A 26,716-nucleotide genomic window follows, 5' to 3' on the forward strand; every position below is an offset into this window, starting at 1 on the left:
AAAATAACAAATTCCGTAGTTTTACAGGAGCAATCGTATTCCGTAATAAAGCACTATTATTCGTATAAATTACGGAAAATTCGTAGTACTTGGCACCTCTGTGATTGCTCCACCTTTTATTACCAACTTATATTGCCACGTACAGGTATGCAAACATTTATAAGAAACTTAAATATTAGCTTCAAACTTGATACTATCAAAACATTGTAAGGGTGCATATCTGAAGAATTTTCAAGAGGGGCGACAGAAATTTTCAGGGGGTCCAGCGCGGCCCAAGATTTTGCAAGTTGTTTTTAATCAACACAAGTCATCTCTGGAAAGGGTGCTTGTATGTTATATACTGCCCATATGTTGGCTATATGCATATATACACAAAGTTTTCCACGAAACATAGTTTTGAAATTTATGTTCATAAAAACCATTTCACAGCCACGATTTTACAAGCTAAGCGGGCCACTTCAGTGAGAGGATTCTTAACTCCCGGGGCGACTCATTAATTCCAAGGGGGGGCGGACACGGGATCTATCCCCGTGACTGGAACCAACCCATCTTTTCATCAACAAAGAATAACACTTCTAGGATGGTATCGAATAACACATTATATTCCAAATTTCCCCCTTCTCGAATGAAGCCTAGCTGTGATGGCGGGAGGATGGTAGCACGACGGCGGCACTCACTCGACGAAGGAGTCGATGAGCTCCTGGCGCAGGCAGCACAGCTTGTGCTTGTGCTCGATGGGGAAGCCCAGGGCCTGCAGCTCCTTGCTCAGCTCCTCCCCTTCCACTGCAACACACCGAGCAGTGTTCAAATACACGTCCTGACCTTCTGCAGACAAATGTTTTATCTTCATTTCAATAAAATTCAGAATCGTTAATCAAAATACTCGTGAATATTTAATATTTTACAAATCGTAATCAAACATAAAATGAAACTTTTTTTTTTTCAATTTCACATGAGTCCAAGAAAATTTAATGAAAAATATGGCGGAGGGGAAGAAAATAAAATATACCATGATTATTATTATACCATAATTATGAGGAATACATGGCAGAAGGAAAAAAAAAAGTGGCCATGCATTTTCATAAATCAGTAAAAATTGTAAGTTAAATTTTTTTTGTTGAACCAACTAATTTTATACAAAAAAAACAGAGTACTTTAAATAATTTTTAATCAAAATAAGAGAATATAGTTGCATATTAAAAGTATGTACTACATACAGTAAACAAATCCTAATTTCTCAATGAAAATTCTTAGTTTATTAACGTTAAACACATTTTATTAAAATTATTTTGAGAATGAGTCCCCATATCTATATCTATTTGTAATAAATAATCAAAATATTATTTGATTTAAAATTTTAATTGAATATCAAATATTGACAAACATAAAATATTTTACAAATACTCAAAGATACTTAACACATGCCAGAACATACAGTTATCTACCTGAATGCAGACCTATCTTGATCGCAAACAAAAATTATTTTTGTTCTTCCACCACATCAGAATAACTTTCAACCACTTATTTTTCTACTTCCTTCACCACCACACATTCTTCTCACAGAACTTACCTTTATTTGCTGTTGCAGAGTTCTTCATATGTTCAGAATAGTGTACCCATTTTTAAGTTGTAATTACTTACAATTATTACTTCATTAATTTTGGCACCCAAAAAACGAGCCAAATTTTTTGACACAGTCACAAATAATACGTCATTAATTTTAATCATCCAAAAAACAACGTAAAATTATTATAAGAGCAATATTCTACCATACAACGTACATTAACCTTACATTTAGGAAAGAACGTATTTTGAAGCATAATCATGAATATCAACATAAGGAATAAAAATGCCTTAAGAAGCATTCCATTTTGGAACAAAATTATGAAATCTTGCACAAAAACTTACTTCCTTTTGTAACAGTAGGCAGTTGGAGGTAATGGAACATATCTTGGTTAATTAATTGTATTTTCTTTATGTATATTGGTAATCTGCCAACCAAATACATACACTAGAGTCCCGTTATAGCGAGGTATCACGGTTCCAGGTTTGATCCTCGCTATAACCGTGTTCTTGCTATAACCGAATTGGGCAGATTTTGGCCCCCAAAAAATAAAAATTTACCGAAAATAGCATAAAAATTGTGTTGAAACCTGTATAATGGGAAAATAACAGGTTATATTAACGAAATATTAATTTCTGTGAGCAGATGTGTGAATTCTTTTTAAAACTATACCCCACAAGTACGGAAGCGATCACCGATTGCGTCAAAATAACCAGAATACCCTACCACGCCACGTAAGTATAGCATCTCAGCCCGCAATCTATTACTTGACTTGGCCCGCGGCCGACGCAGCATTGTCCTGCTATCTATTGTCGACGCGGGCTGTCTGCTAGCGGCCATGTTGGTTTGGGATGTTTTAACAGGCGGCGTTAGTGTAGCCCGACGATTTAATTCCTTACAAAAAAGCAGGAGTGCGGCAACGTACGTACGCCTCAAACAAAATAGTTGCTGGAAAACTATACTTTTTTAATTTTAAAGACACCTGTAAACTTTTTTAGAAAATAAATTTTGGATTAAACTCAAAACCATCAGATACTCCAAAAACTGACCAAAACAAAAGTTACAAGAAAATTTTCCTAGCGATTCGGAAATAAATACGGTAGTGCCTACTATTTTTCAGATAGTAAAGAAATAACGTGACGTGTTTGTAAACGTGTCACGACTGAAATAATTCCAAACAAGTTTATAAATATTTTTGTATTATTTACGCGATCAATAGCAGCAAGTATAAAGACGGCTTTGACTTTTTTGGCCTAACATAGTTATAAACAATGTTATTATTCGTTAATGAAAATGTCCCAACAAATTAATTAAGAGCATTTATATTAAAAAAAAGTGCTCATTGTTATGTTTAATGGCGGGAAAAAATAGATTTTGTCTATTTTCTAAATAATAAGAAATGCGTACAAGTATATGTATATTCAAAGGCTTCGTTTATTCGAGTCGAGCATACCTTGGCCTTGAAGCCAGCCAGTGATGCTGTGACTGTGAAGTCGCAGGCACGCCCTGAGTATGAGCGTTTGGATGATAGCCAGCTTATCTTGTAGCGACGTAGTCAGAAACTAAACAAAGGGACTGCACTCTTTGTAGCCTAGCGGTTGCATTACACACGCACATATCCCCATCACGTTCAGCATTTATTATACTGAGTTCACAGGAATATAATAATATTAATGAACAGATAACTAAAGGAAGTTTGATAAAAGAAAGAAAGGCCGGGATTCTATTTTAAAAGCCACGCACTTAGGTGGCGACTGCAAGGCTGAAGAATGTGACAGGTGTCAACAGCAAGATGTCTAGTGGCGAGCGAGAGGGGTGGAGATAAAGCAGACAAATAACCAAAGCGCGCTTCAAGCGATCACGCCGTAATTTCCTCAAAAAGACCTCGTTATAGCCGTGTTCTCGCTATTACCGTGCTCGCTATAACGGGATTCTCCTGTATGTGGTTTACAGTTGTTTTACCATTTGTTGATGGAAAAAAAATGTTTGTTAATGGAAATCAGTTCTATTGCAATATATTAAGCAGAACATAGCAAACGTTGCCCTGCCAGTGTTTATTTATTTACCTTTATATATCCTGTTTTATTGCATAATCGACGCACACGCATAGTCGTCGCATGATATTTTAGGGTGTCAAAATTTGAATTAAAAAAACCTCTCGTGTAAACGTCACATTATGTTTTTGGTCCCGCTATTAGATTCCGAGCGCTTTGTGTGGGTATTTTTCCCCTATAAAACGATGTATTTTAGAGTAGAAATCTAATATTTATTTGGACATTCAGAAATACGAAGTTGTCTGATGTGTAAATTTTCTTTTAAAGACTTTTTAAACGTTATAACCTTTATCTGTTCGTCTGCATCACCGCGGTGTACCACTTATTAAAATGTAGCCAGCGCTAGTTGGCATTATTCATGTTTGGTAGCAGGGTATGTTGATTTTAATCAGCATGATTTAAATCGTGATTTTAATCATGATTTAAATCATGTGATTTTTTTTTTTAAATCAGTGATTAAAATCAATTTATAATATGATAGTATGAACGTTAATATTTCCTATACGGTATTGTTTAAACCAAGTAATCATGGCTACTTACATAAAAATTGACTGCTGCAAAGATAGAATGAAAATTGAATAGTACTTAATTTCTTCTACAATGTATTTATAGTTATTTTGAAACACTTGTTAAATATAGGTGGGTGGAATGTACCTTTAAATGCCACCTCATTTTCTCTCTTCTACTCTCCTCTACCTCATGTGTTTGTGTTGTGTGTGTCATATCTCCTTGGCAACAGGTTTGTCTTCCAACAATGTCAAATGCTATTTTTAGAACTGTAGGAAGGAAATTTTCAGTTCTTTGGTATGTCTGGTTTGGTTCAGTCAACATTAAGAAATCGACTGGGTACAGAAAAAGCTGCAAAACTTGTATTTTTGTTTAAAATAATAAGTAATAAGTAATATTTTATGTAGAAGTTTTACTTTGAATACTCTCGTATGTGTGCAATTCTGAGAAGAAGAAAAAAAGGAAATTGTGGTTTTGGTTTAAATTACTTTATTTAGAACAATTGGACTATAAGACTATAAGGGATGTCAAAGTTACATTTAAATATGATATATTTTCAATGATATAGTTATTTTCTATAAGACATCTTTTTTTTTTTTTACTAATGTTAACTATGTTACTGTACTAAAAATTTTCATAAAGTGACATCATTAATGTTTCCTTAAAACATTATGCAATGTAAAATGTGGTTATTTCAAAGAAAGAAAATTAGGTTAGTTGTCTTTACAAAATGAATTAATCTGTTATTAATTGTATGGTAGAGCAAAGTCAAGTCATGAAAACAGTCATAAAAATGTACTGTATATTACACAGATTATAATTTTTTACATTTTAATCAAAAAAATCGTATTTTAATCAAAAAAACCCGATTTTAATCCAAAAAATCTGATTTTTTTGATTTTTTAAAAAAAAAATCAGGATTTTTTCATACCCTGTTTGGTAGGGTTGTGCAAATGTTCTGTATACCGAAACCGAAATCGAAATTTTGCTACTTTCATTTTCGATTTCGGTAAGAATTTAATCTGTCGAAGTTCGTTTTTAGAGAAATATTTCGAGCCAAACGAAAGTTCAATAGCTTACCGAAGTTCGTTTGTTCTAGTTGAAAAAGAACTCGTAATTAATAAAAATGTAATGTCTTTATATGATTTGCATATGTTATTACGTTATTAGTAATACGAAGACATTAATTAGAAAAAAGATTTCCGTTAAGATTAATTTACGTGGTGATGAAAAAAACTCACGTTAATGAAAATACGGTAAAATCATAATGTGAACAAACATGGCCGATAAAGTAAATAAAATTCAAACGTGATTACAGTAGGCCTAGGTATCAAAACAAAATCATGCAATATTTGAAAAATTACCTGATTCATTTGCTTTCAAACAGTAGTGTAGGTAGTTTGTAAAACATACATTCCAGAACTGTTAGTACACTATTTAGTATTTACGGTATACACATAAACAAAGAATGAACCTATTTTTATTCGCGCACAGGAAAACAAAAACATTGTCGTCGGCTTTATTTAAATTTTATACACTCTGTCCGGCATATAAAATCCTCATAATATACAGCCAATTAGACAAAAAGGTCAACCACTGCGTGTAATGACCACTCGGCAGCAAACATTTGCTATGTTTTGTTTTGACGATGTCCCTTTGCCTGGTTTACAGCTTCCTGAGCTAGCCATGTGTAACAGTGGTGCAAGATTGCGGCCATTCCGCAGTAGTCACGTGTTTTTTCGTCACTACCATGCAGGTGATTAGAAAAGCCTAATATTAAATCTGAAAAAAGTTCATGTAGCTTTAGTGCATCTCAACCTTAAACTGGAGTAACAAGCATTTTATTGGTTCGTCATCTGTAGAAAATTTCAAATGAGATTTGAGTTTATGAACTTGTCATTTTTAGATACATCAAAAGGCACCAAAATGATTTATGTAATAGAATTTATTACTGAAGAGCAAATTTTGAGGCACTTTTTTCTTTGTTAATTAAAAAATTTCGCTTATTTTTTTATTAAGAATAGATTTATCTCATAGAAAAATTCATTTTCATTTCACTTTCGCGAAACTTGATAAATTTTCTTTCACTTTCATTTCTTGTGGATGAAGTCACTTTCGCACATCCCTAATGTTTGGTTTTGTTGCTTCCCGTATAGAGCGCGCACATGTAGTCAAATATGTACAGATATCTCGCCAATTGCATGCAACGAGCACTCTCTGTCAACTGCCGAGTTTAGATTTGATGGCCCGCACACACTCACGGTGTGTACTACAACGATAGTTGCGCGTTAGTTTACGTCACAGATTCAAGTGGCTCGCGTACGGGTCACAGATTTTGTTTTTCTATTTAAGTCGAAGAAAGGTTTTTGTTGCATGACTTATTAATTTAAATTGTTTGGTGTGCTCTTGTATAGTTCACTTTTTTAAATAAACGTACTTTCCATGAATGGGTTTTCTTATGAATAACTTAAAACAAAACAAAAATTTGTTTCACATAAACCTCACACTCCTACTTTTCAAACTTGATTTTAGTAAAAAATGTGCAACGATTATGCGATAAAACATGGTACCTCAAATGGATGATTTGTGTGCAATCTAGAATCTCTTTCCAGACTTTTATCCGGGGTTTCAGGGTCCACCTCTATTAAAACGAAATAGAGAAAAAGAACTACCCAACTGCCCTCACCGTATTCTTAAATGCTTTTCGTACACAGACACTTGTGAAACATCTTGAACAGATTTCAAATAATGGGGGTTTCTTCTGAAGCTCTGCACACCGTACGTGCGCCCAGGTGGGCGGGCCCTTAAATGTACATCTACTTAAGTAATAATTACAGGAATTATGTAATACTTGTGATCAACACTGAGGACCTGATGGTCAAACGCACTGCAAACTGGCCCTGACCTTTGAGGAAGTTAACATCGGGCGGGAAGGTGCGCAGCAGGTCCAGTATGTAGTGGCGGCCGTCGTTGCCGATGATGCCCTTGCACTCCACTGCCGAGCACAGCTCCACCTCCTCGCCCTTGTCGTTGAACACCTTGTGGGGCAGGATCTTGAGCTGCTGGCCCGCCTTGTTCAGCTAGCACACACCAACACACACAGTTCACTTTCAATTAGGGATGGGATTTTCGAATCTTGGATTCGTCGAATATACCGAATCCTATGGATTCGAGGATTCGTAGGATCCGAGGTGGGATTCGAGGTGGGATTCGAGGTGGGTTTTTAGAGTTTTAGGAAGTAATTGATAATTGTAGTGCTGGGCGAAGTTTGAAAATTTAGAACCGAACCGAACCCTTACGTTCGGTTCGGTTCGAAACCTCTTAAAATATATTCGAAAAACCAAACGTTCGTTTAAAAAAAATTACGTTTTTCTAATTTTCTAACCCCCATTAGAGACCATTCACAAAACAGCTCAACAAAATTCTATTACTTGTAATATTCCGACTTTTATCGCATAATCGTCGCCTCAACAGTTTCAAGCTCAGACAAAATAAAATAAAAATTATTAATCGTCGCATAACTCGCATAGCATTTTTTCATATGGGCGCGCTTTGTTTTTTGATTACTTTAGAGAATTTTGTATGCATTTGTCGTACTACGTAATATAAACTATCGTACAAATGCCAAAGGTATTGTATATTATACCTTTAACTATAGTGCGTGTACGATAAGTGTTGTAAAATCACCAAACATTGCGTACCCCATACGTTAAACTAAAGCGCATGTACGAGAACTCTCGTATTTCGGCAAAACTAACGTGATCAAGTTAACACAAGACAAATGCGGTAGGAAATGATTACGTAAATTACGTAATTTAAATTACTGGGATGTATTTATTTTCTTTGGCCTTTTTGGTTATAACAGTCAGGTAATGAAAATATTATTTTAATCTTGTGTATTAAAAGTACTGGTCCAGTAAATTTTACAGTACGGTACTAATTTGACTAGCGTAGTCGCGGCAGCCATCATTATTTCTTTTTTCCTACGCAAATTTCTATAACCACACTTTTTACGTTACGTTTACAATATTATTGTTCTTGAGGTGATTTGCGATGAGCAGGCTAACGTCGTTTAAGTTTTCCAAATGGAGAAAAGATAATGACGACCCGGATGACCCAGAACCACCCCAAAAAAAAACGTCTAAAGTTTCTTCTAACGAGCAGCATTCTTCCAAGAAAACAGCAACTGCAGTCAGCGGGTTTTGTAATGTAGATAGGTAACTTAATTCACATTCGCCTTTTTTTTGATGTCCTATTAAAAAGTTTTACTTATTAAAAATGTTAGGTTATGTCTACCACAAAAATATGTTAAATGTGTCCTTATGCTGAATGTTCGTCATCTTTATAATATTTTTTTTAAAATGAAGGTTAGTGTACACTTAAAAAGGAATATAGTCTTTTTGAAATTTAGATGTAACTTCTTCACGAATTAAAAGTTGGTATATATATAAGCTAAGCTATATAATGTTTTAATTTTACATATGGCTAGAGAATCTTTCTTTCTCACCACTCAGTTAAAGACCAAAATGCTGGAACTTCTTCATAAATTAAAAGTTGGTATATATATATAAGCTAAGCTATATAAGGTTTTAATTTTGCATATGGCTTGAGAACCTTTCTTTCTCACCACTCAGTTAAAGACCAAAATGCTGGTCATCAGTTCATTTTAATTCAAAACAATTATTTCTGTATGAGGTTCAGTTCGGCTCGGTTCGAAACCACAGAACAGGTTCGTCCAGCTCTAGAAAATTGTATACCTAAACTATATTATAAAGGTAACGGAAATGGCACAAACATAAGATAAACTACGCTGCATTTTGTCAATTAGCATAACTACTCTATCATTTCCAACCTTCAATAATATAACATTGCAGAAAAAAACGTAACTTTTTTTAAATGGTGTCTGTTATACAAACGTATTTTATTGAAAACATAGGAAGGATTAATTTAACAGAGAATTAGACAGATGCAAACTTACGTGTGTGGTTTTTAAGGTTATTTGTCTCTATTTGATATCAGGTGTATACACTATACACTTATTTTATAATTTTATAAATACACATGTGATTTTTTTTAATACATAGGCCTATGTAATTTTTTAAAATAAATGTGGGATTTTTTTTAATAACATGTGGTGAAGTTTAGTGTGGGACTGGGATTCGAGATTCGATGACAAACACTGAGGATTCGAACAAGGATTCGGATTCGACCAAAATGTGGATTCGTCCCATCCCTACTTTCAATGCAGCGTTAACACATCCCAACTAGCAATCATCATTCAAAACATGTTTCTTTATTTATTTATTTTTGAATCTTTGATGAAAAATAAATGATAATATTTACTTCAGTTTCATCAAGATAGCATAAAACGTTATCCAACTGACTCATTTATCTAAGCAAAAACGACATGCAAAATATCACACATAAAATGGACTAGCAATTACCAATAAATAAAATAAAAAATTATCAATGTAAAAAATAATGGTTTCAATCTAATTACAACAACATGAAGCACTTAAAAGCCTACAACTATTACTTGTTTTCCAATGGAAATTTTGTATTGTTTCCTTTTAAAGTTTTTATGTACATCAAATTTTTTTAAAATTAATTTAAGATATCCCAGGTTCCCACTAAATTTTATCAGTTATGTCAACTGAAATTTTTCAACCAACTATAAGCATGAACTAACACACAATAAATAACTCAAACACATTCTACTTCCATCTACATGTCTTGAAGTACTAGTAAATCAATGATAGCAGAAAGGGAATTCACAAACTTATTCTTAATGGTTTCTGAATATGTTTCTTTAACTGAGGTGCACTAATGTTTACATTTCTTCAGTTCAATGTCTCTGTTACCAGCCTGTTCTAAACTAGGCGACATATCACATCCACACCCCTGTGTGTGCCCCAGACAATGAAATCCCTTTAAGCGCTTTTTAGGCTTGAAGGTCAAAAAGGTGCCCGATATGTTTTTGTATGTATAGAGTGCTTAGACGTTTATACTTTGCTATAACATAACATTGTTTCATTTTATTCCTACAATGTAATTTTTATGAAGGAGTATTTTATAGTGTTGCCAGGCATCGTATGTTACAAAGATACAAACAAACCAATCCAATAAAATACCAGTTTATAAACACTAATTCGAGAATATAACTTCTGGCAGTAGACACCTGCGAGTACTCGAAATTCGAGTTTCGAGTCGAGTTTTTTAGTAATACTCGAACTCGAGCTCGTGGCTTTTCAACAACTCGAAATTCGAGCGAGCTTTTCTTGCACTGTACCTATAGAAAAAAAACTCTCATTATATCGGAATAAAAGTCTTACAACACTATTATCCTTTACTTTATAATGTAACATGATCGACCGTATACATGAACACATCATTTTTACGTACCCGGGATTTACGAATTTCCGTGATTAATTTTTTTTACTTCTATAATTTTCCGCATAGCATTAATGTATCACTTTCCTACTTTATGCGGAAGTATTTCCCGCCTTATGCGGAAACATTTCCCGCATTTTACTGTAAAAAGCATTTAAATTGTCCGGGGTCTCATCATTTACACCATTAAATGTGTGATATAAAGTCCCGTTTAACATTTTTATGAAAATTCCTGCCAGTAATGGCGCACGTAAATATAAATATGAAGAAAATACAAATGAACAACAACTTACGAAGAAATATGGATGATGTACCATAACTACAGTACAATTCCAATAGTTATCTTAAGATAATTACCATAAAAAGAACTAAAGATTCTTTGTAGATACCATAACTACTGCAGAAGCATGATAGTTACCACATTTGCACTATAGTTGCCGTAATAACCGAGATGTGTATTTACCGTGATGGTAATGAATTTATTTAGGACATATTAAAATTAAAGAACATTATTGAAAAAAAAAGGATGTTAAATCTTGATATGTACGGTTGGCACATGTTGCTAAGAAATAATGTGATCTGAAAGAATGTAGTACTACTACGAAAAGTGAAAAGGGTACTCGTGGATTTTTAGGTTATGGCAGTCTCTTTCGTTTTTCAGTAATATCGGTCGAAAATTAACAAGAGTATTGGAAGTTGGCAGAAATGCCGATTCAACTAAATATTGGCAAAATCTGCTTCTTCAGTACAGCTCTACATTTGATGACATGAGTAAACATATTTCAGACTACAGGACATTGAAAAAGACTTTAATTTCCATGTAGGTTTATTGTGCGTAAGTTTTTTTTGCAAGTGTAAATTGAATTAAGTAAAATGCTTCTATTTTTATTACTTTAAATTGATTAAACTTAATGACAAGTTACAGATATTTGACACTAATTTTGAGGTTAAACAATTTGGTAAATATGTAGAGTAACGGTATATGCGAAAAAAAAATGCTAACAATCTGAAAATACTTTTATTCTATGCTCTTTCACTTCCTCTTTTCAAATCAACCGGCGGAGATAAGAAATTCCAAATACTTTAGGAATATCGAATTTTTTAATTTAGTAGGCTAACAATGATAATGGTTTCTTTTTTTATTTCCATATTTTTCTCAAAAGTTCTCACATTTTATTACTCCATCACAGTAAATTTATGTGCAATAAACTTAAAAAAAAAACTCGAACTCGACTCGATACTCGCTAGTATTTTAGCAAACTCGCTCGAGCTCGACTCGAAGTGAAAATCTTCTGCTCGCAGACGCCTATCTGGCAGTTATAATGTTTCTTATTGATAAAATATGACTGTATTTACATTGCTTCAATTTATGTTGATTTTCCAGGAATGTAACTCCGACATAAATCAGAGTACAGTGCTGAGCATGGTCTTTGGGAAGTGAAAAGTAAGACTGCTTGGGTGTTTGTCATTTTTTCTACCAACTACACAAAGGTCACGGCACTCACCAGTTCCATGTACTTGGGGTGGGAGATGACGGTCTTGCCGAAGTCTATGGAGCCATACACCACAGACTGCTCCTGCTCTCGCTCTAGGATGCCCGGGATGATGGACTGTGCGGTGACGCGGTAGCCCCGGTAGTCTATGACCACTGTGCCCAGAGTGTATAGGCCCTGCAAGTCTACTGCGGAGTACACTCTCACCCCCTGAAGGTCGTTACACTGCAGACATAAACCACCATCTCTCTCACCATCCAACCATCTGGTTCCGTGTCGTCCTTAAATTCCACACTGCACGAGTACAAGTTTTCTATTGGCATCTCATGTGAAGTCACCACGTGGGTTACAGTGAAAAACCTTTTAAATAAATTTCCAATGCTTAGTAAGTTTCAAATTATTTTTTCACTTGACCAACAAATATAACATAATTGAATAACTTTAAAGTTTAAAACAGTTTTTCCAGATTAAAAGAGTAAAATTTTTTAGTACCTTTAGAATCTACCTAATTGAATTAAACAAAAAATATAAAAAACAGTAGTAATAATAATAATTTCAAAAATGCCAAAAAATGTAAGAACAGCAAATAAACCCAACAATAAATTAATTGGTTTGTATCAGTTCTGAACCTGTACCAGCACACACATTACATCATGAACTAGTTTAGTCAGAAATTACTTTTACGTCCCAAGAAAGGTGATGAAAATTTTTAATAACTACAAAGGGGTGTGCAAAAACCATTTATTTTTTCAATTGGAATGGAAGTCTAAAATATTTGGAATCTGTTAAGTTTTTTATTCTTCCTCAAAGACAAAGTCAAAGAAAATAAGTCTCAAACTCGACTTGGAATTGTTCTGAAGCTTTGCACACTCCTATAACTATAAAGTGTGTGTAAAGTAACGAAACATTTTTATTAGAAATGAAGTACACACTGCTGATGTCTCGAAACACATGAAATGATGACAAAAACTAAATAACTTTACAAATTAATAACAACACAAGCTATGGTTTCATAAAATAAAGGCTGCTGAAAATAAAAAGATGAGTTAATTTTTATCATCTATTTTTCAACAGTTCTTGGCAATATATAACCAAAACTGAGAACTATAATCTTTCCCTGAAAACAGTTTAACAAACAGCCAAAGTAAAAACCATTTTCATTGCTTTATACAGTGAAATTCCGTTACAACGTACTTCAGAATAACGTATCTTTCAGTTCAACGTATGATTTTAAATTCCTGTTCAAAACACCAATGTAAACAATGTAAAAATATTTCACTTTAACATTAAAAACGTATCCTACCTTTCAATACAACGACCAATCTTTTCCAATTATCAGGCAAATTTTACATAATTGTTACTGTGTTTGTGCAGGGGTTATTTAATATAAATGTACATTATGATTAATTTTTATCACTTTCAAGAATTGTTAACAAGTATAAAACGTAAACAAACACTGTCTCAACGATTCGTAGAATCATAGTACAGTATAACATGCCAATCTTCCTCCTCCATGGATCACACACTTTAGTGCACGAGACGATCTAAACAATTGATTGCTGTCTCGCCCCTCTTCAAGACAATTGTTTTTAGCTGCGTTATTTTTTGGTAATTTGTAGAGCACGTTTTAAAAGTTTTAATTAACGCAGATACAAATGTTAAATAAAAATTATATTTTAACTTATATACAAAATAGAAAATCCAATAATGTTAATTTATGCAGGTTAAGTTTTAAACTGTTTGGTGACACAACATGGCCAACACGATTTAATTGTGTTGCCACGAAGGTCGAAATGTCGCCTGGCACAGCCATGCTCGCGACGCACGCTACGAGTGCGGCGCTATGGTTATCTATGGATGCGAGGTTTGTTTACGTTTGACGTGGCGCGAGGCAAACAATATTGTTGATAGAATATTTTAATCAGGATGCATGGCCAAAAAGATAAAAAGAAACACAAGCAGTTCACTTTGAAGGAAAAAGTGGAAATTTTAAAAGAAGTTAACAAAGGCAGGAAAAATGCAGATGTGGCACAGTCGTTTGGTTTGGTGCCCACTACATTGTCAACAATAATAAAAGATCGCTAAAAAATTATTAAACTGTACGAACAGTCATTTTTATATGCTGGTCGCAAGAGACTTCGCCTAGGAGATAACAAGGGAATTCTATCCCAATAAATGTACATATCTGCAAAATAGTTTAACCCATTTGTCATTTTGTGTTCGACAAATATAAATTTTGTATATGTAGGCCTAGAATTTAGGCTACTGTATTAAGTTCAGTAATTTTTTTTTAAATTCTTGTTCCACAAATATTAGCTTCCAAGCTAATGTAACATTTGATCCCCTAATACTTTATTTTTAAAAATTCAAAAATACTACGTTTTAAAGATAAATATATAGACTGTCAGAATAAAGTACTTTCATTACTAAGTATAAAAGTTGAGGCTTTATTGCTGTACTTTATAACGAGATTCTACTAAAAAAATTGGGTAAATTTTAATTTAGCAGTAATTATTTATTTAATACGATAAAAACCATTTATATAACATTACATAATAGAAAGGCATGCAAGACAGAAAATTACAAAATCACATCTGAAAGCTTTCAATTAGTGGGAATGAACATCTTTTAATTTTATCATTAAAAAAATATGAAATACTAATTGACTGTGAATTAATCGAGCAAGATAACCAGAAACAAAGCAAAATTGATCCATTCTTATTTTTAAATGTCAGCAGTTTCTAGTGGACTAGAACAAGAGGAAGGAGTAAGGAACCAAAAGAAGCCATATTGATTTCAATTTTAGGACATAACTAGGGAAATGACATTTTGCAAAAAGATGGACATTCAAATGATTATAAAATATTTTTGACATCACGTAATTTACTGTTATACATAGAAAAATAAAACACATATAATCTAGAACCAAATTATAGGAAGAAAAAAAAACAAAATACAGTTGCAGAGTTAAAGAAAAAAAATATCAGTTGAACAGTACTTCACGTAAAGGAACAAAAGTGATCTACTGTACTCTGTGTGTACATGAACACGAACTAATGCTCTGCTCCACATCCCAAATTCTGAGTGTGATAGGAAACTGACCGGAGCGACAAACGCAGCTGCGTCCCCACCCAGCTCCTTGTAGTGATCGCGCACATCGAAGCCCAGAGAGAAGAAGATGTTGTTCCAGATGAACATCTGCATTTTGGCCTCCTCACCAGGGTTGATGGCCATCACGTTGCCGTCGATCACTGCCATGGCTCCCCGAGTCGCCGCTGCCACAAAGTCACTGTGCACCTGTCCAACACCTACACGTCAGTGCCATCTCCGGAAAAAATGATGGAGAGCTGAGATGTTTGAACTTCATTTAGTCACATATTCTCACATTAAAAATATGCAACACATACTTTATTTCAGAGATGGGCTGGATAAAGGATTCTGATTGGGAAAAAAATTTGAGCAGGAAAATAAATCCTATGGAAAACTAAATGTGATTGAGTTTTGTTGAATTCATTGATTTTAATTATTAATGTTTCATGCCACTATTAATAATTTAAAATAACAACATCAGAAAATGGTGCCTTTTCGATTATGTGCATTAACTGACTTAGCTTATAAAGTGCAGTGTTTTCTATGAAAACAGTTGTACAACAATATTGGCACAATAAAATGTATATGAATGCTAGGAAAAAAACTGCCCGGCCGAAATTTGAGGATATATATTCTTGATATTTTAAAAAATAGGAGGGGGGGGATCTTGCCTAGCTCTTTCTTTATTTTCATCTTTTATCATCAACCATCATGATTTCTTTCAGCGACAAAATTTTAAGAATGAAGAAATTAATTAGTTTTTACCTTGTTAAAAGTGAGGTAACTAGACAGTAGGTCTGTGTGAATATCAGTTTTTTTTAGTTTGAACTGAATATGAATACGAATATCAAATTATTCTTGAATACGAATATCAAATTTGAATAGTAAGAATTAGAATCACATTAATTTTTTTTTTCACATATAACAAATACATATTGAAAGAAAAAGTAAATGTGTGATGTAGTGGCTTCTGGGAAATTAGATACATAACACTAACGTGATAGGTTGGTTAGGTTGTCAGCTACAATTGCTTTAGATAAAATTTTGTTGAAAATTTAAATTTTGAAAGGAAAATATAAATAATTACTCTGGTAATCAAAATAGGATCTGTAAAAAAAATTAATAAATAGTGCAAGCAAATATGTAAGGTAATTGCAGTATGTGAAAAAGAAACTTCAAGAGGGTGGGTTTAAAAAGAATGTACATGTATGGTTTAATCTACAGTAAAATATGATTTACATCTAAAAAAATTTAAAACTTATTTGTTTATATTTTTCACCATTTATATTAACATATATTAACATTTATGGATTACATTTTTTGGCTTGTTTTACTCAAGTGTAGGAATACAGTAGCTGCTTAGAATGTTCCTCCTTTTTACTGTCCAGTGTGTGTGTGCGATTGGTAAAAGCGGTGAAGTTTTTCCCCCTTATTAGTGTACTTTTTTTTTTTGCCACGCCTGACATGATAATTGCCCGAGCTGACCATCACTACCCTAAGAGTGTGAATGTGGGACTGTATCTGGTCGCATTCCTTATGTATGATCCACTATAAAAATGTTGTCGTAGGTTGTCAGGCTTTAGGAATCTTTGCTGTGAGTATGCAAACATATGTTTTCCACGAGCTCTAAACAAGGTTTTTCTCTTCGCCGCCCCGTTCTGCAATGAAACTAATCGCAGAGCTGGCATGCCGTGTTTTTACCCTCTGATCTGAAAACTATCAACTTCAACACCTGCGCAGTGTTTTGATTTTTAACGAACATGTATTATCCTATTAGTATGCTATTAGTTATAATCTATTTTTAATGACCTGTCTGGACACTTTTCTACATAAATTACTTTAGCTGATAATGTAGGTGTTAGTAATATTTCCAAATTACTGTGATAAATCCAGCTTTACTTATATTAGAAGTCAAATTTAAATGGCCTGAGCTAGCAAAAAAAAAAAAAAAACTACAAATAAATAACCCTAAAACATTACAAAAAACCTGTGGAAATTTTGTCCTTGCCCGACGCGAAAATCATCTGTGATCCCGAAATTTTTAGACTTGAGATCCCACACATCCATATTCGTAAACGACTGAATATTCGTTTTTTCTAAGTATTGGTATTCAAAATTGATTATGAATAATAATCTAATTGTTCTGATATTAAATAAATTTGAATATTCACACCAGCCTAATAGACAGATCACGAATAAGAGAATGGAATAAGCGATGGAATGCACTGGTGTGAAATATGGAAGTACCCAAGAAAAACACAGAGACTCGTGACTTTTATTTGTAAGTAATCTCCATTAGACCTTAAAAGCATAAGGCAGTTCAACATGCAACATTTGCATAATAACATTAAAAGTCTCCTTTTAGATACAACTAGATGTTATAACCAACTTTCAAGTAATATCACAAAGTCATGAATTCCACTGAGAGCAGGTAAGCAGAACACACTTGCAAAGCACCTTGAAGATTGCTCGTTCCCTCAACAGCCTCTCCGGAAGATTCTTCCGTGGTAGCTCCCGCGTTGTCTGCAGCTCTTCATTCCAGTCCCTCGTCTGCCCTGGGATGTGCTCCTCATAGCCCAGCTTTGAGGAGAATGCTGCAGAAGAACACAATGTCAAAGTTTAGTTCTGACGATTAGAAATTCTAATGACAAAACCGCAAATAAAAAAAATTACAAATAATTTAAAAATTTATTTCACTGACAAATTAATGTTACGAACTAGAGCAAGGCCGGGACACGTGCAGGTGCAGAGCTGGCTGGCGACTGCCGCAACATGATATGCGCCGCGCGCGCCTGGAAGATTACAAGGATTGTCGCTTTCCCCCCTCCTTCCAAACACTCCCCGCGCGGCGCCCTGCCTTTGACACGTAACTGACTCCAGACAGCTGGGAGTTATGCAAGCCGCTGACATTGTTTCGAGAGATTTCTACCGTTGTGTCGGTGATGCGACTAGCCCCGGCCGCTCTCGTGAGTTCTGTAATTGTGCCGGGGCCTATATATATGCCCGAGGAGTCAGTGGAGTCAGTGGAGTTCAGAGAGAGAGAGTTCAGACGGGAGCCGTCCCGCAGCGGAGCTTCTGGGGTGATAGTGCCGCGGGTGCGGCAGAGTGGCGAAGTCCTTGGACGAAGGTTCCAGGGCAGGGAGTGAGTTAGTGAGTGAAGTCGGGAGTTTTCCAGCGGCGGAGTTTGGAGCGAAGTTGCGAGCGAGGCGTCGAGTGTGTCCTCGGCGAAGGCAAATGTCTGCGGCGGCGGAGACCCACGAGGGGTGCTGCGGCGAGAGTTGCGCCCGAGGTGCGGCCCAGCGAGGTGTGTGGATTGTAAGAAACGAGTGACTGGGGAAGCAACTTTTTTAAGTGCAATTGATTATTTGCCATTTTAGATTATTTGTAAGTGACATAAGTAGTGGCAATAAATAAAACTGTGTGTGTGATAAAAATCTTTAATTGGGCTATCCTTTACGAACCCACGGTAAATTGTAACAATATGTTTGTATATCGGAAAACACGGGATATTATGTAATTTGAAGTTTCATTGCGCCCAAAAAAAAATTGGTTTTGCATATATTTAAAATCTGATAGTACAAAGTTAGTTTGTATTCTCAACACAAAAACATCTAAGGCAATTCCAAAAATTGATAACGTTATTTTCATTGCAAAAAAGTATTCAAATATAGTATACATGATTGCACAGTGATATTTTACAAATTCCACTCTTGAATAATATTGAAGGAAATTTCAATGAACTATTATATTTTACCAAATAAACTTCCAAATTACTCTCTCATGTTATTGTGGTTGGCAAACAGCATACATCAGCCAGGTTTGTAAACAATAGTTTCACCATCAATAGTCCATTAAAACCATTCACAAAGAAAATATTGTACTAAATGTGGATCAAATATAGAACAGAAATTATACTCTGGAATATATTTAAAACCATTTTAATATCACAGTGAGGAGATAACAATTTAATGAACTGCGAGCTGCTGCCACAATAATTTTACTGCGCCAAATCTTGTTGTCAACATATGTGTGTATACATATTAATATATAACTTGAGGCAACATGATTAAAGTCACATGATTTGTTTCATATCAATATTTTAAAGGCACAATGTTAGATTTTTACCTTTTACCTGTCTACTTTTTGTACAGTATATGTACAGGTTCTGCAAAGTTACATAAACAAAAATGGAAATTTTAACTTAAAAGAACTTGTTTAAATTTAAAAAAAGTTAAAGCCAATAAGGGATGTAATAAGGAATGAAAAACCCAAAAAATGTATTGCAACAGAGTTAAAAATCCTACTTTCAACCCTATCTGCCAAAATGAAAAATAAATCAAAGATTAAAGAGCACCACAAAAAGGAAGGGGGTTGAAAGGACGAAAACATATTGTGGTGCTAAGTATGACAAACTAAAAGAGAAATTAAAAGAAAGTTTTAATCTTTCGCTGCTAAAAAATTTGCCTCTTTCTGGGTCTATCAAGAAAGAAAAAAGCTGGCATACTGGCACTGAGAAGTGGGGTTGATGATTTCAAAGGCAGTAATGGGTGGTTGCAGAGGTTTATGCAAAGACACAATTTGGTTTTTCAAAGTGTGTGGTGAATCTGCAGATGTGGGCAACAAGACAGCTGACCAGTGGCTGGAAATATTGTAAAATACCATCAACCAGTGCAGTCCTAGAGACATGTACAATATGGATGAAACTGGTTTATTTTATAACCTTTTACTGGAGCCATACTATGGCATATCAAGGAGAGCCTCGCATGGTGGCAAGATAAGCAAAGAGCAAATCATAGTTGTACTGGATTGCAATTTGGATGGCAATGACAAAATTCAATTTTGGTTATAGGAAATTAAATAAACACATTTCCCACGCCAATATGAAGCCAACAAGAATGCATTGATGACCTCTAAAATCTTTCATGATTGGTTGTTGCAGTTAGAAAAATGGCTGTCAGGAACAGCAATATTCTTCTCCTCCTTAACAGATGTGAATCTCATTCTTCTGAATCACTGAAATTGTAAAACATTCAGTTGAAGTACTTACCCTGCCAACACCACCAACATTTGGCAACCTCTTGAACAGGGCATCAATAACAATGTCAAAAAGATATAAAAGTCAGTCTAATTTCTTGTGCGTCGCCTGTTTACCAAAACAGCTAGCTAAATGGAATGTTTTCATTGCGCTTCGAAATATCTGTATGACTTGGGATAGCTTTCGACCCACAGTGATTGAAAACTGTTGCAAGAAGTTGGTCCCTGCAGTAGCCACAAATGAAGACGCTTCAGTCCCTGATCTAACATCTACTACAGAGGACTGCAGTCCTTCTGGTAGTTTCAACCCCAGCATTCATGTTCCCAGTGGCTGTTGTGCCAACCCTGGCCTTCCTGTGTTCCTCTCTGTGTGGTGCTAGTGACAGTGCTGCCGCTGACAATGGGGAATGGGACATTCTTCAAAATGAACTAAGTTTCACGGAAATGTTTAGTAGTTTCATGCAAGTAGATGATGGTCTTCTTACATCACCCATGCCAATTTACTTTGAGTTGAAAGACTGTAACACCACTGATGGTGATGATGTTAACACAGAAACAGTAGATTCTGAAGAGACACCAACAATTACATTACCCAAATGAAATGAAGCTTCACAAGCTCTGTACACACACGAAACAGTAATACAGTGCAGTGATACTGACACTGAAACAATCAAAGCCTTTGATCAACTATGGGGCTTTGGAATCACTCAAACTCAGCTCAATTATTAAGGACTAAACTCAATTCAACTTGACTAGACTCAGCTCGAAAGTATTATTACCGAACTTTGCTCTATCAGACTCGAACCAAAAATTTGCAGTCTTGTTCATATTTATTAATAGACTAAAGACATAAAAAATTGCTTAACTTAAAAACTTTAATAAGTCTTTAATTTAAAAAACTAATTTGAGCTACAAAAAAAATCATACAAATCTTGTACTTAAAACAACGTTAAGGATTACCAGTTCTATCACTACCCACAAAGCTTTCTAGCTAGTGCAGTCACACCATGGGAAAAGAAGCACTCACTGTCCTCTGCGCGAATGGCGTCGACTGTATGGTCCAGCATGGGTGCGCACCAAGCATAGACCTGGTACGGGGTAGCCACCCTCTCGAAGGGGTGCCGCTGGGTGCGTTTCTTCTGAAGCACCGAGAAGTTGCGCTTGAACATAGGGCTGATTTGGTTCAGCAGCTCGATGATGGAATGGCAGAGGTGGCTCGGTGAGCCCGGCTTGGGATTGAACTCTTCTTCCGTCGACCTGCAATGGTGAAAAACGTGTAAATTCTCTAAGAAATGACTGTGTGGTTTATTTGAGTACACACTGCCCACTACGTACTTCATGTTTCCCTTCATCAGGTAAGTAAAATCAGTGACATAAAAACCTTGTGCAAGTGATTTCAGAACTGGTGGCAGCACACCACTATTTATTGTGAAATCAGTATATTTTTATTCTGTTGGGCTTGACGTCTCGCAAACTAAACGGACTGCAACATTCAACTATGAAAAAAAATTCACATATGATCTCTAACAAGGCACCATCCAGACTTTTCTTTTTCTGAGAGTGATTTTTGGAAACTAAGGCAACACCAAAATCAAGATGACCGGACCAAGATTTGAACCCAGGTTCTCTGGATTGTCAGTTGCCTTACCACGGTGCCATTACTGTTTTCTGTCACTTTCCAGAAAACTGCTGCAATGCTCTGTTCAATGTTTATTTTGATCAGTTTACAAATTGGCTGAGCAAATTATTTGTAGAATTGTAACATTTATACGAACGAAGTTTGAATAAAAGCCAACCAAATCAACAACAATAATAATAAATCCAAATGAGATAAAGGATCATACATACAAAAAGTAGTAAAATACAGCATGTCTACTTTTTGCGACATTTTCACAACAGCAGTGCTAACACACTGATGTGGTCAAAACGATCAGAATAGCTAGATTAAGAAAGCCAAGCAAATTTAGAAAACTGCAGAAAAATTTATTTCCAAAATCAATAAACTCAAACCTTATCATATCTCTAGTTTAATTTTTATTTTCTTTTTCCATGATTTTAAATAGAATTTTATCTTGTTGCAAAGATCTTCACTCATGTAAAGAGAAAACTCTTGTGTTCCTTCAGAAATAATGTGTGAATAGTAAAACCATTGTTACAAAAACCTGCAAGAGCCACATGTATAGAATGCTGAATATACTACATACAAACAAATTTGTGTAATCATTTATCCATTAATATTTGTAAAAAAAAAAAAAAATTGTTTCAACTTATACAGTGATTCATCAAAACAACTTACTTGATACAATCCATAGTTTTGGTACTTAATAATGAAAGCAATTTAAACTGAACTGTTACTGGCTTCAAAATATATATATATATATATATATATATATATATATATATATATATATATATATATATATATATATATATATATATATATATATATATATATATATATATATATATATATATATATAAAAAACAAATAGAAAGAATTTGGCAAAAAAGAAAAGTGGTTTTATTCACACACATACCACCACCCCCCCATTTTTTTTTAAAAAAAAAAAGAAATGCTGCATACACTCCGCTATAGTTTGTCTACACTTATTGCAGTACAGGCAAATGGCAGTAAATGTTGCCAGATTAATAATACTCAGCTTGTTAACATTAAAATTCTTATTTTGAATATGATTGGTAATTACAATAAGTTTTAATCTTTTTCAAATTTTACTATTTGTTCTTTTTTCTAAGACCATAAAACAGTGTAATTTGTCATATTATAACAGATTTATACATTCTGAAAGAAGGAAAAAAAAAAAAAATATTAATACTTAGTACTATAAGGGAAACTATTTGCAGCAGTTGATCAACTGTTAATAACAAGACATTCCACTAATTATGTTTTATGGTAAACACAGCAAAAAAATTTTATATCAAATGATAAGTAATTTTATGGTGTCAAGAGGGCATCTTTCAGTTACATTTTCCTAAAAGAATTGAATATTATTAGATGATGCTCGTGATATACTACAAAGAAATGTAAAACCAAAATTTTTCATTCTGAATTTTCCTTTTAGTAAGTATTTTTTAAAATGTTTAAAATGCTTTCATTACAGTATAAAACTTTTGTGTTGTTTTGGTATAGCTTGAAAAAGAACACACTGCAAGAAGAACAGCGCTAACAGCAGATATCATGCATTGTAAAATCCACACTGCAATTAAGTATGGAACAAGGACTTGGTACACTACAAACCGGACACTCACTGGTTGAGGAAGAAGCCGCGGGAGCAGGCGGTGACGTGGTAGTGCTTCTCCTCCAGCGTGACGACGTACATGTACATGAGGTCGCCGTGCAGCTTGCGGTGCCCGGGCGGTGGGTTCCAGCCTGACGTGGTCAGCACCTTGACGCAGTGCAGGCCCTTCTGCTCCTTGGCCTGGGGCTGCAGCGGCAGCAGCGGCCGCTCCCGGTTGCCCGGCATGATGTACTCCGGGGGCGTGCAGTCCACGCTCTCCGAGCCCCGCATCTTCTTCTTCTCTGCACACACGCTCCTGCAGTTTCAGTTAACGAGTCTTTCCCACAAACCTCACTCTTCTCAGGCTTTCCGTCAACACATAGGGTTGGCGTATGCGTAAATGCAGAAGTAGGGCTTCAATTCTCACCAGGACTTACAAGATTTCAGCGGGCTTCTGAGCACATGTGTACTGATTCGGTTATCATAAATAAAATACTGTACTATCTAGGAAAATTATGGAGGTGAAGTACCTCAAGAAAATGCTCCAAGGAAGCCCAAGGAGTAGGTGGGATGAGCAGATAGTTAAATGTGCAGTAGAGAGAGGAGAAGAATGGAACAGAATGGTTGAGGGTCAGATGAAGATGAAGGCAAACCCAGCTGCAAGCAGTTGATGATGATGATGATGACGTTGACTGATGTCACTATGAAACAATGTGAATGCAACCTGAGTTTAATGTAATCTGAATGTGTTGCCAAATGAATTACACATAAAATAAGGATGTACAGTGAACTCTCGAACATACTGAGGTAGGACCAATAAATCTTCAGAGGAATCATGCTTACTATTATTATATACTTCAATTTCATCTGCAGTTTTTTTATTTTAAAAGTTGTAAGTTCAAAGTTCAACTCTATTATAAGGTAAACACAACATTACTAAAATTCAAAAACATTAAATTTTATACTAAATAAAAAAACTATGAAAATACCAAGCTTCATTAAAATTGCTTCAATGAAGGCAAAGGCTTTTCATGAACAAGGACCAAACACCGGCCCCACAGCTACGCACTAACCCAGAATGTCCCCCTGGGTGACGACGTTCAGAAAGGAGAGGGAGCTGCAGTCGACCCCGTTGTAGGCATCGGCGGGGTCCAGGGACTTGAGCAGGTCCCTGACGTGGCGTATGTGTATCCGCGCCTCCCGCATGGTGTACGGCTCCTCTACCACCTGCACGGCGCCACACGCTTGACGAGTTAGCACACTGCCTTCCACCCGCTTACCAGTGCTCTGCTCATGTCCTGAGCAACTACATATGCAAACCATACACTGTAGTTTTTCAGTTTTAAAATCCTGGTTGGTGATATTTCTGGTATTTATAATATGTATTAATAAAGATTGAATAATCTCAAATACAATTAATTTTTTTTTAACTTTTTAGTAAGTTATATATGGTATTATTATATATAAAATACTATAAGATGGATATTGAATTAACAACAAAATTTAAAATAAAATATGTTGATATCCGAATGCAAACCATATAGTTTCCAAAAAAAAAAATCAAGCAGGGCTACAAATACAACAAAACTTGAAATAAATAATGTTAAATGTAAATCCTTGTGAATAAAATTGTATGAATTAGAAATTACTAGCAATAAATCTTTATAGTTAAAAATGTATTTTTTAATGTATGCCACAAACATTTTTTTCTCTCAATTAATTGTGTACAAAATGGACCAGGTTCTTAGTCTTCAATTTTAAGCCCCAAACCGTGCAGCATTATTACAGTCAGAAAGAAAAGAAACTCAAAAGAAACACATGAGAAGTGCATTAATTTTATTTTCATTTTCTGATTCCATCCTTGCTTTATTTTCTCACGAGAACTAATGCTTAGTACCTACCAAGCTTTCACAAAAAATTCTTCTGGATTTCACAAAGTTTTTATTATTAATTTTAGCCCATCATTATCACGTAATAAGTTAATAAATCAAAAATATTGATATTAGCTACAAAAATTACAAGTACTAATTTAATAATTATGTATTTTTTTTTAATAAATATTTTATTTTTTTTCGGGACGTGAAAAGTGCCTGTTGGGTCACTGACAATAGTGAAACACGGCAACTGACCTTGATGACGGAGCCCTCCTTCAGGCCCTCTATGTTCTTGAGCTCTGCGAAGTTGTCGAGCGTGTTGCCATCCAGCTGGAGGGAGAAGCAGGTGCGGTGACACGTGTCCTCGCGGTCCATGAGCAGCTGGTGGATCTCCTGGACCAGCTCCATGCTCGACACCTGAGCACAGCACCGGAGAACATTCTCCACCACAGCTTCGATACTTCATGAAGCAGTTTCAAGGTTGTGCGGTTACAACCACCAAGAGGAACAAATTGCTCAGAGAACAGCCAAACACTTCACAAAATAGTCACTACAATACGCACTTGCAGAATCTTCACATCAGTATTTCCTCTATGTACCTTCAACATTTGTTATCAGCAAGTGACAACAAATGTACCAAAGTAGTGTTTACAATTGGCACTATGAATAGCACTACTATAGTGAACTAATTCTTTTGTAAATTAATTCAAAGTATTTGTATTAATGATTAAATATCAATTGAAATATTCATTTTGGAACTAAAAGTATGTTTGAAATAACAAATGTTAATAAAGAGGTTAAAAACTATTATTTACAATTATTGTTTGTTAAATGTAAGTTTTTTCATGGTAATGTGTTACCACCTGATCACTTGTACGAAACTTGAGGAAAACTAATTTTGCAGACGTAATTAAGTGCATATTTTAATTAGTATATATTATCAACACAGCAGGAACACTTTCAGTATACTAAAATTGTAATTCATTATGGATTATTAAATGAAAAATTTCACAAGCAATGTAGTTTTTCTAGAGGTTCTTCATTAAAAACAATATTATGTCAAATACTTTCCTATCATTATATATCAGAAATAATTTTCATTTGCAAAATTTTAAATTAAATTGATATTTTAATAAATATTTTGAGTACATTAAATTGTTTGTTATATTCATCAATTTTCAATATGCGCCTTAGTGCCTTACAACTGACTAGTATAATAATAATAGATATAATAGCTATCTAGCACTTCTGTTCGAGCTTGAAACGTGGTGACAATCTATTTATTTTTTATACATTCCATCGCCACGGACTTTCGATCACATTGCTTCGTTTATAAATTCCTAGATGGCAGTGTAGTCGGTGATTGTATGTTGGAACAGATAAAAAACAATGCTGAGTTTCCAGTCTTTCAGTTATATGGTCGTTGTTTGGTACTGGTACAAAATGTTATTTTGTTTAGTATATATAAAGATGG

General features: G+C 34.8%; 1 protein-coding gene across 4 annotated transcripts in view; it reads right to left on the minus strand.

The window, feature by feature from the left end:
• LOC134530906 (clustered mitochondria protein homolog) overlaps positions 1–26,716 on the minus strand; it is a 216,767-nt gene that overhangs the window by 78,996 nt on the left and 111,055 nt on the right. For all 4 annotated transcript variants that reach the window (XM_063366208.1, XM_063366207.1, XM_063366206.1 and 1 more), the window contains 9 exons: positions 25,498–25,659; positions 24,442–24,595; positions 23,400–23,670; positions 21,160–21,389; positions 17,556–17,692; positions 15,111–15,305; positions 12,021–12,233; positions 7,031–7,205; positions 678–783 (listed from right to left, as the gene is read on the minus strand). In XM_063366208.1, the coding sequence (XP_063222278.1) occupies positions 678–783; positions 7,031–7,205; positions 12,021–12,233; positions 15,111–15,305; positions 17,556–17,692; positions 21,160–21,389; positions 23,400–23,670; positions 24,442–24,595; positions 25,498–25,659 (1,643 nt within the window). The remainder of the gene's footprint in view (positions 1–677; positions 784–7,030; positions 7,206–12,020; positions 12,234–15,110; positions 15,306–17,555; positions 17,693–21,159; positions 21,390–23,399; positions 23,671–24,441; positions 24,596–25,497; positions 25,660–26,716) is intronic.

Source organism: Bacillus rossius, chromosome 3 (assembly GCF_032445375.1).
Source record: "Bacillus rossius redtenbacheri isolate Brsri chromosome 3, Brsri_v3, whole genome shotgun sequence".
In the NCBI taxonomy this organism is placed as follows: domain Eukaryota; kingdom Metazoa; phylum Arthropoda; class Insecta; order Phasmatodea; family Bacillidae; genus Bacillus; species Bacillus rossius.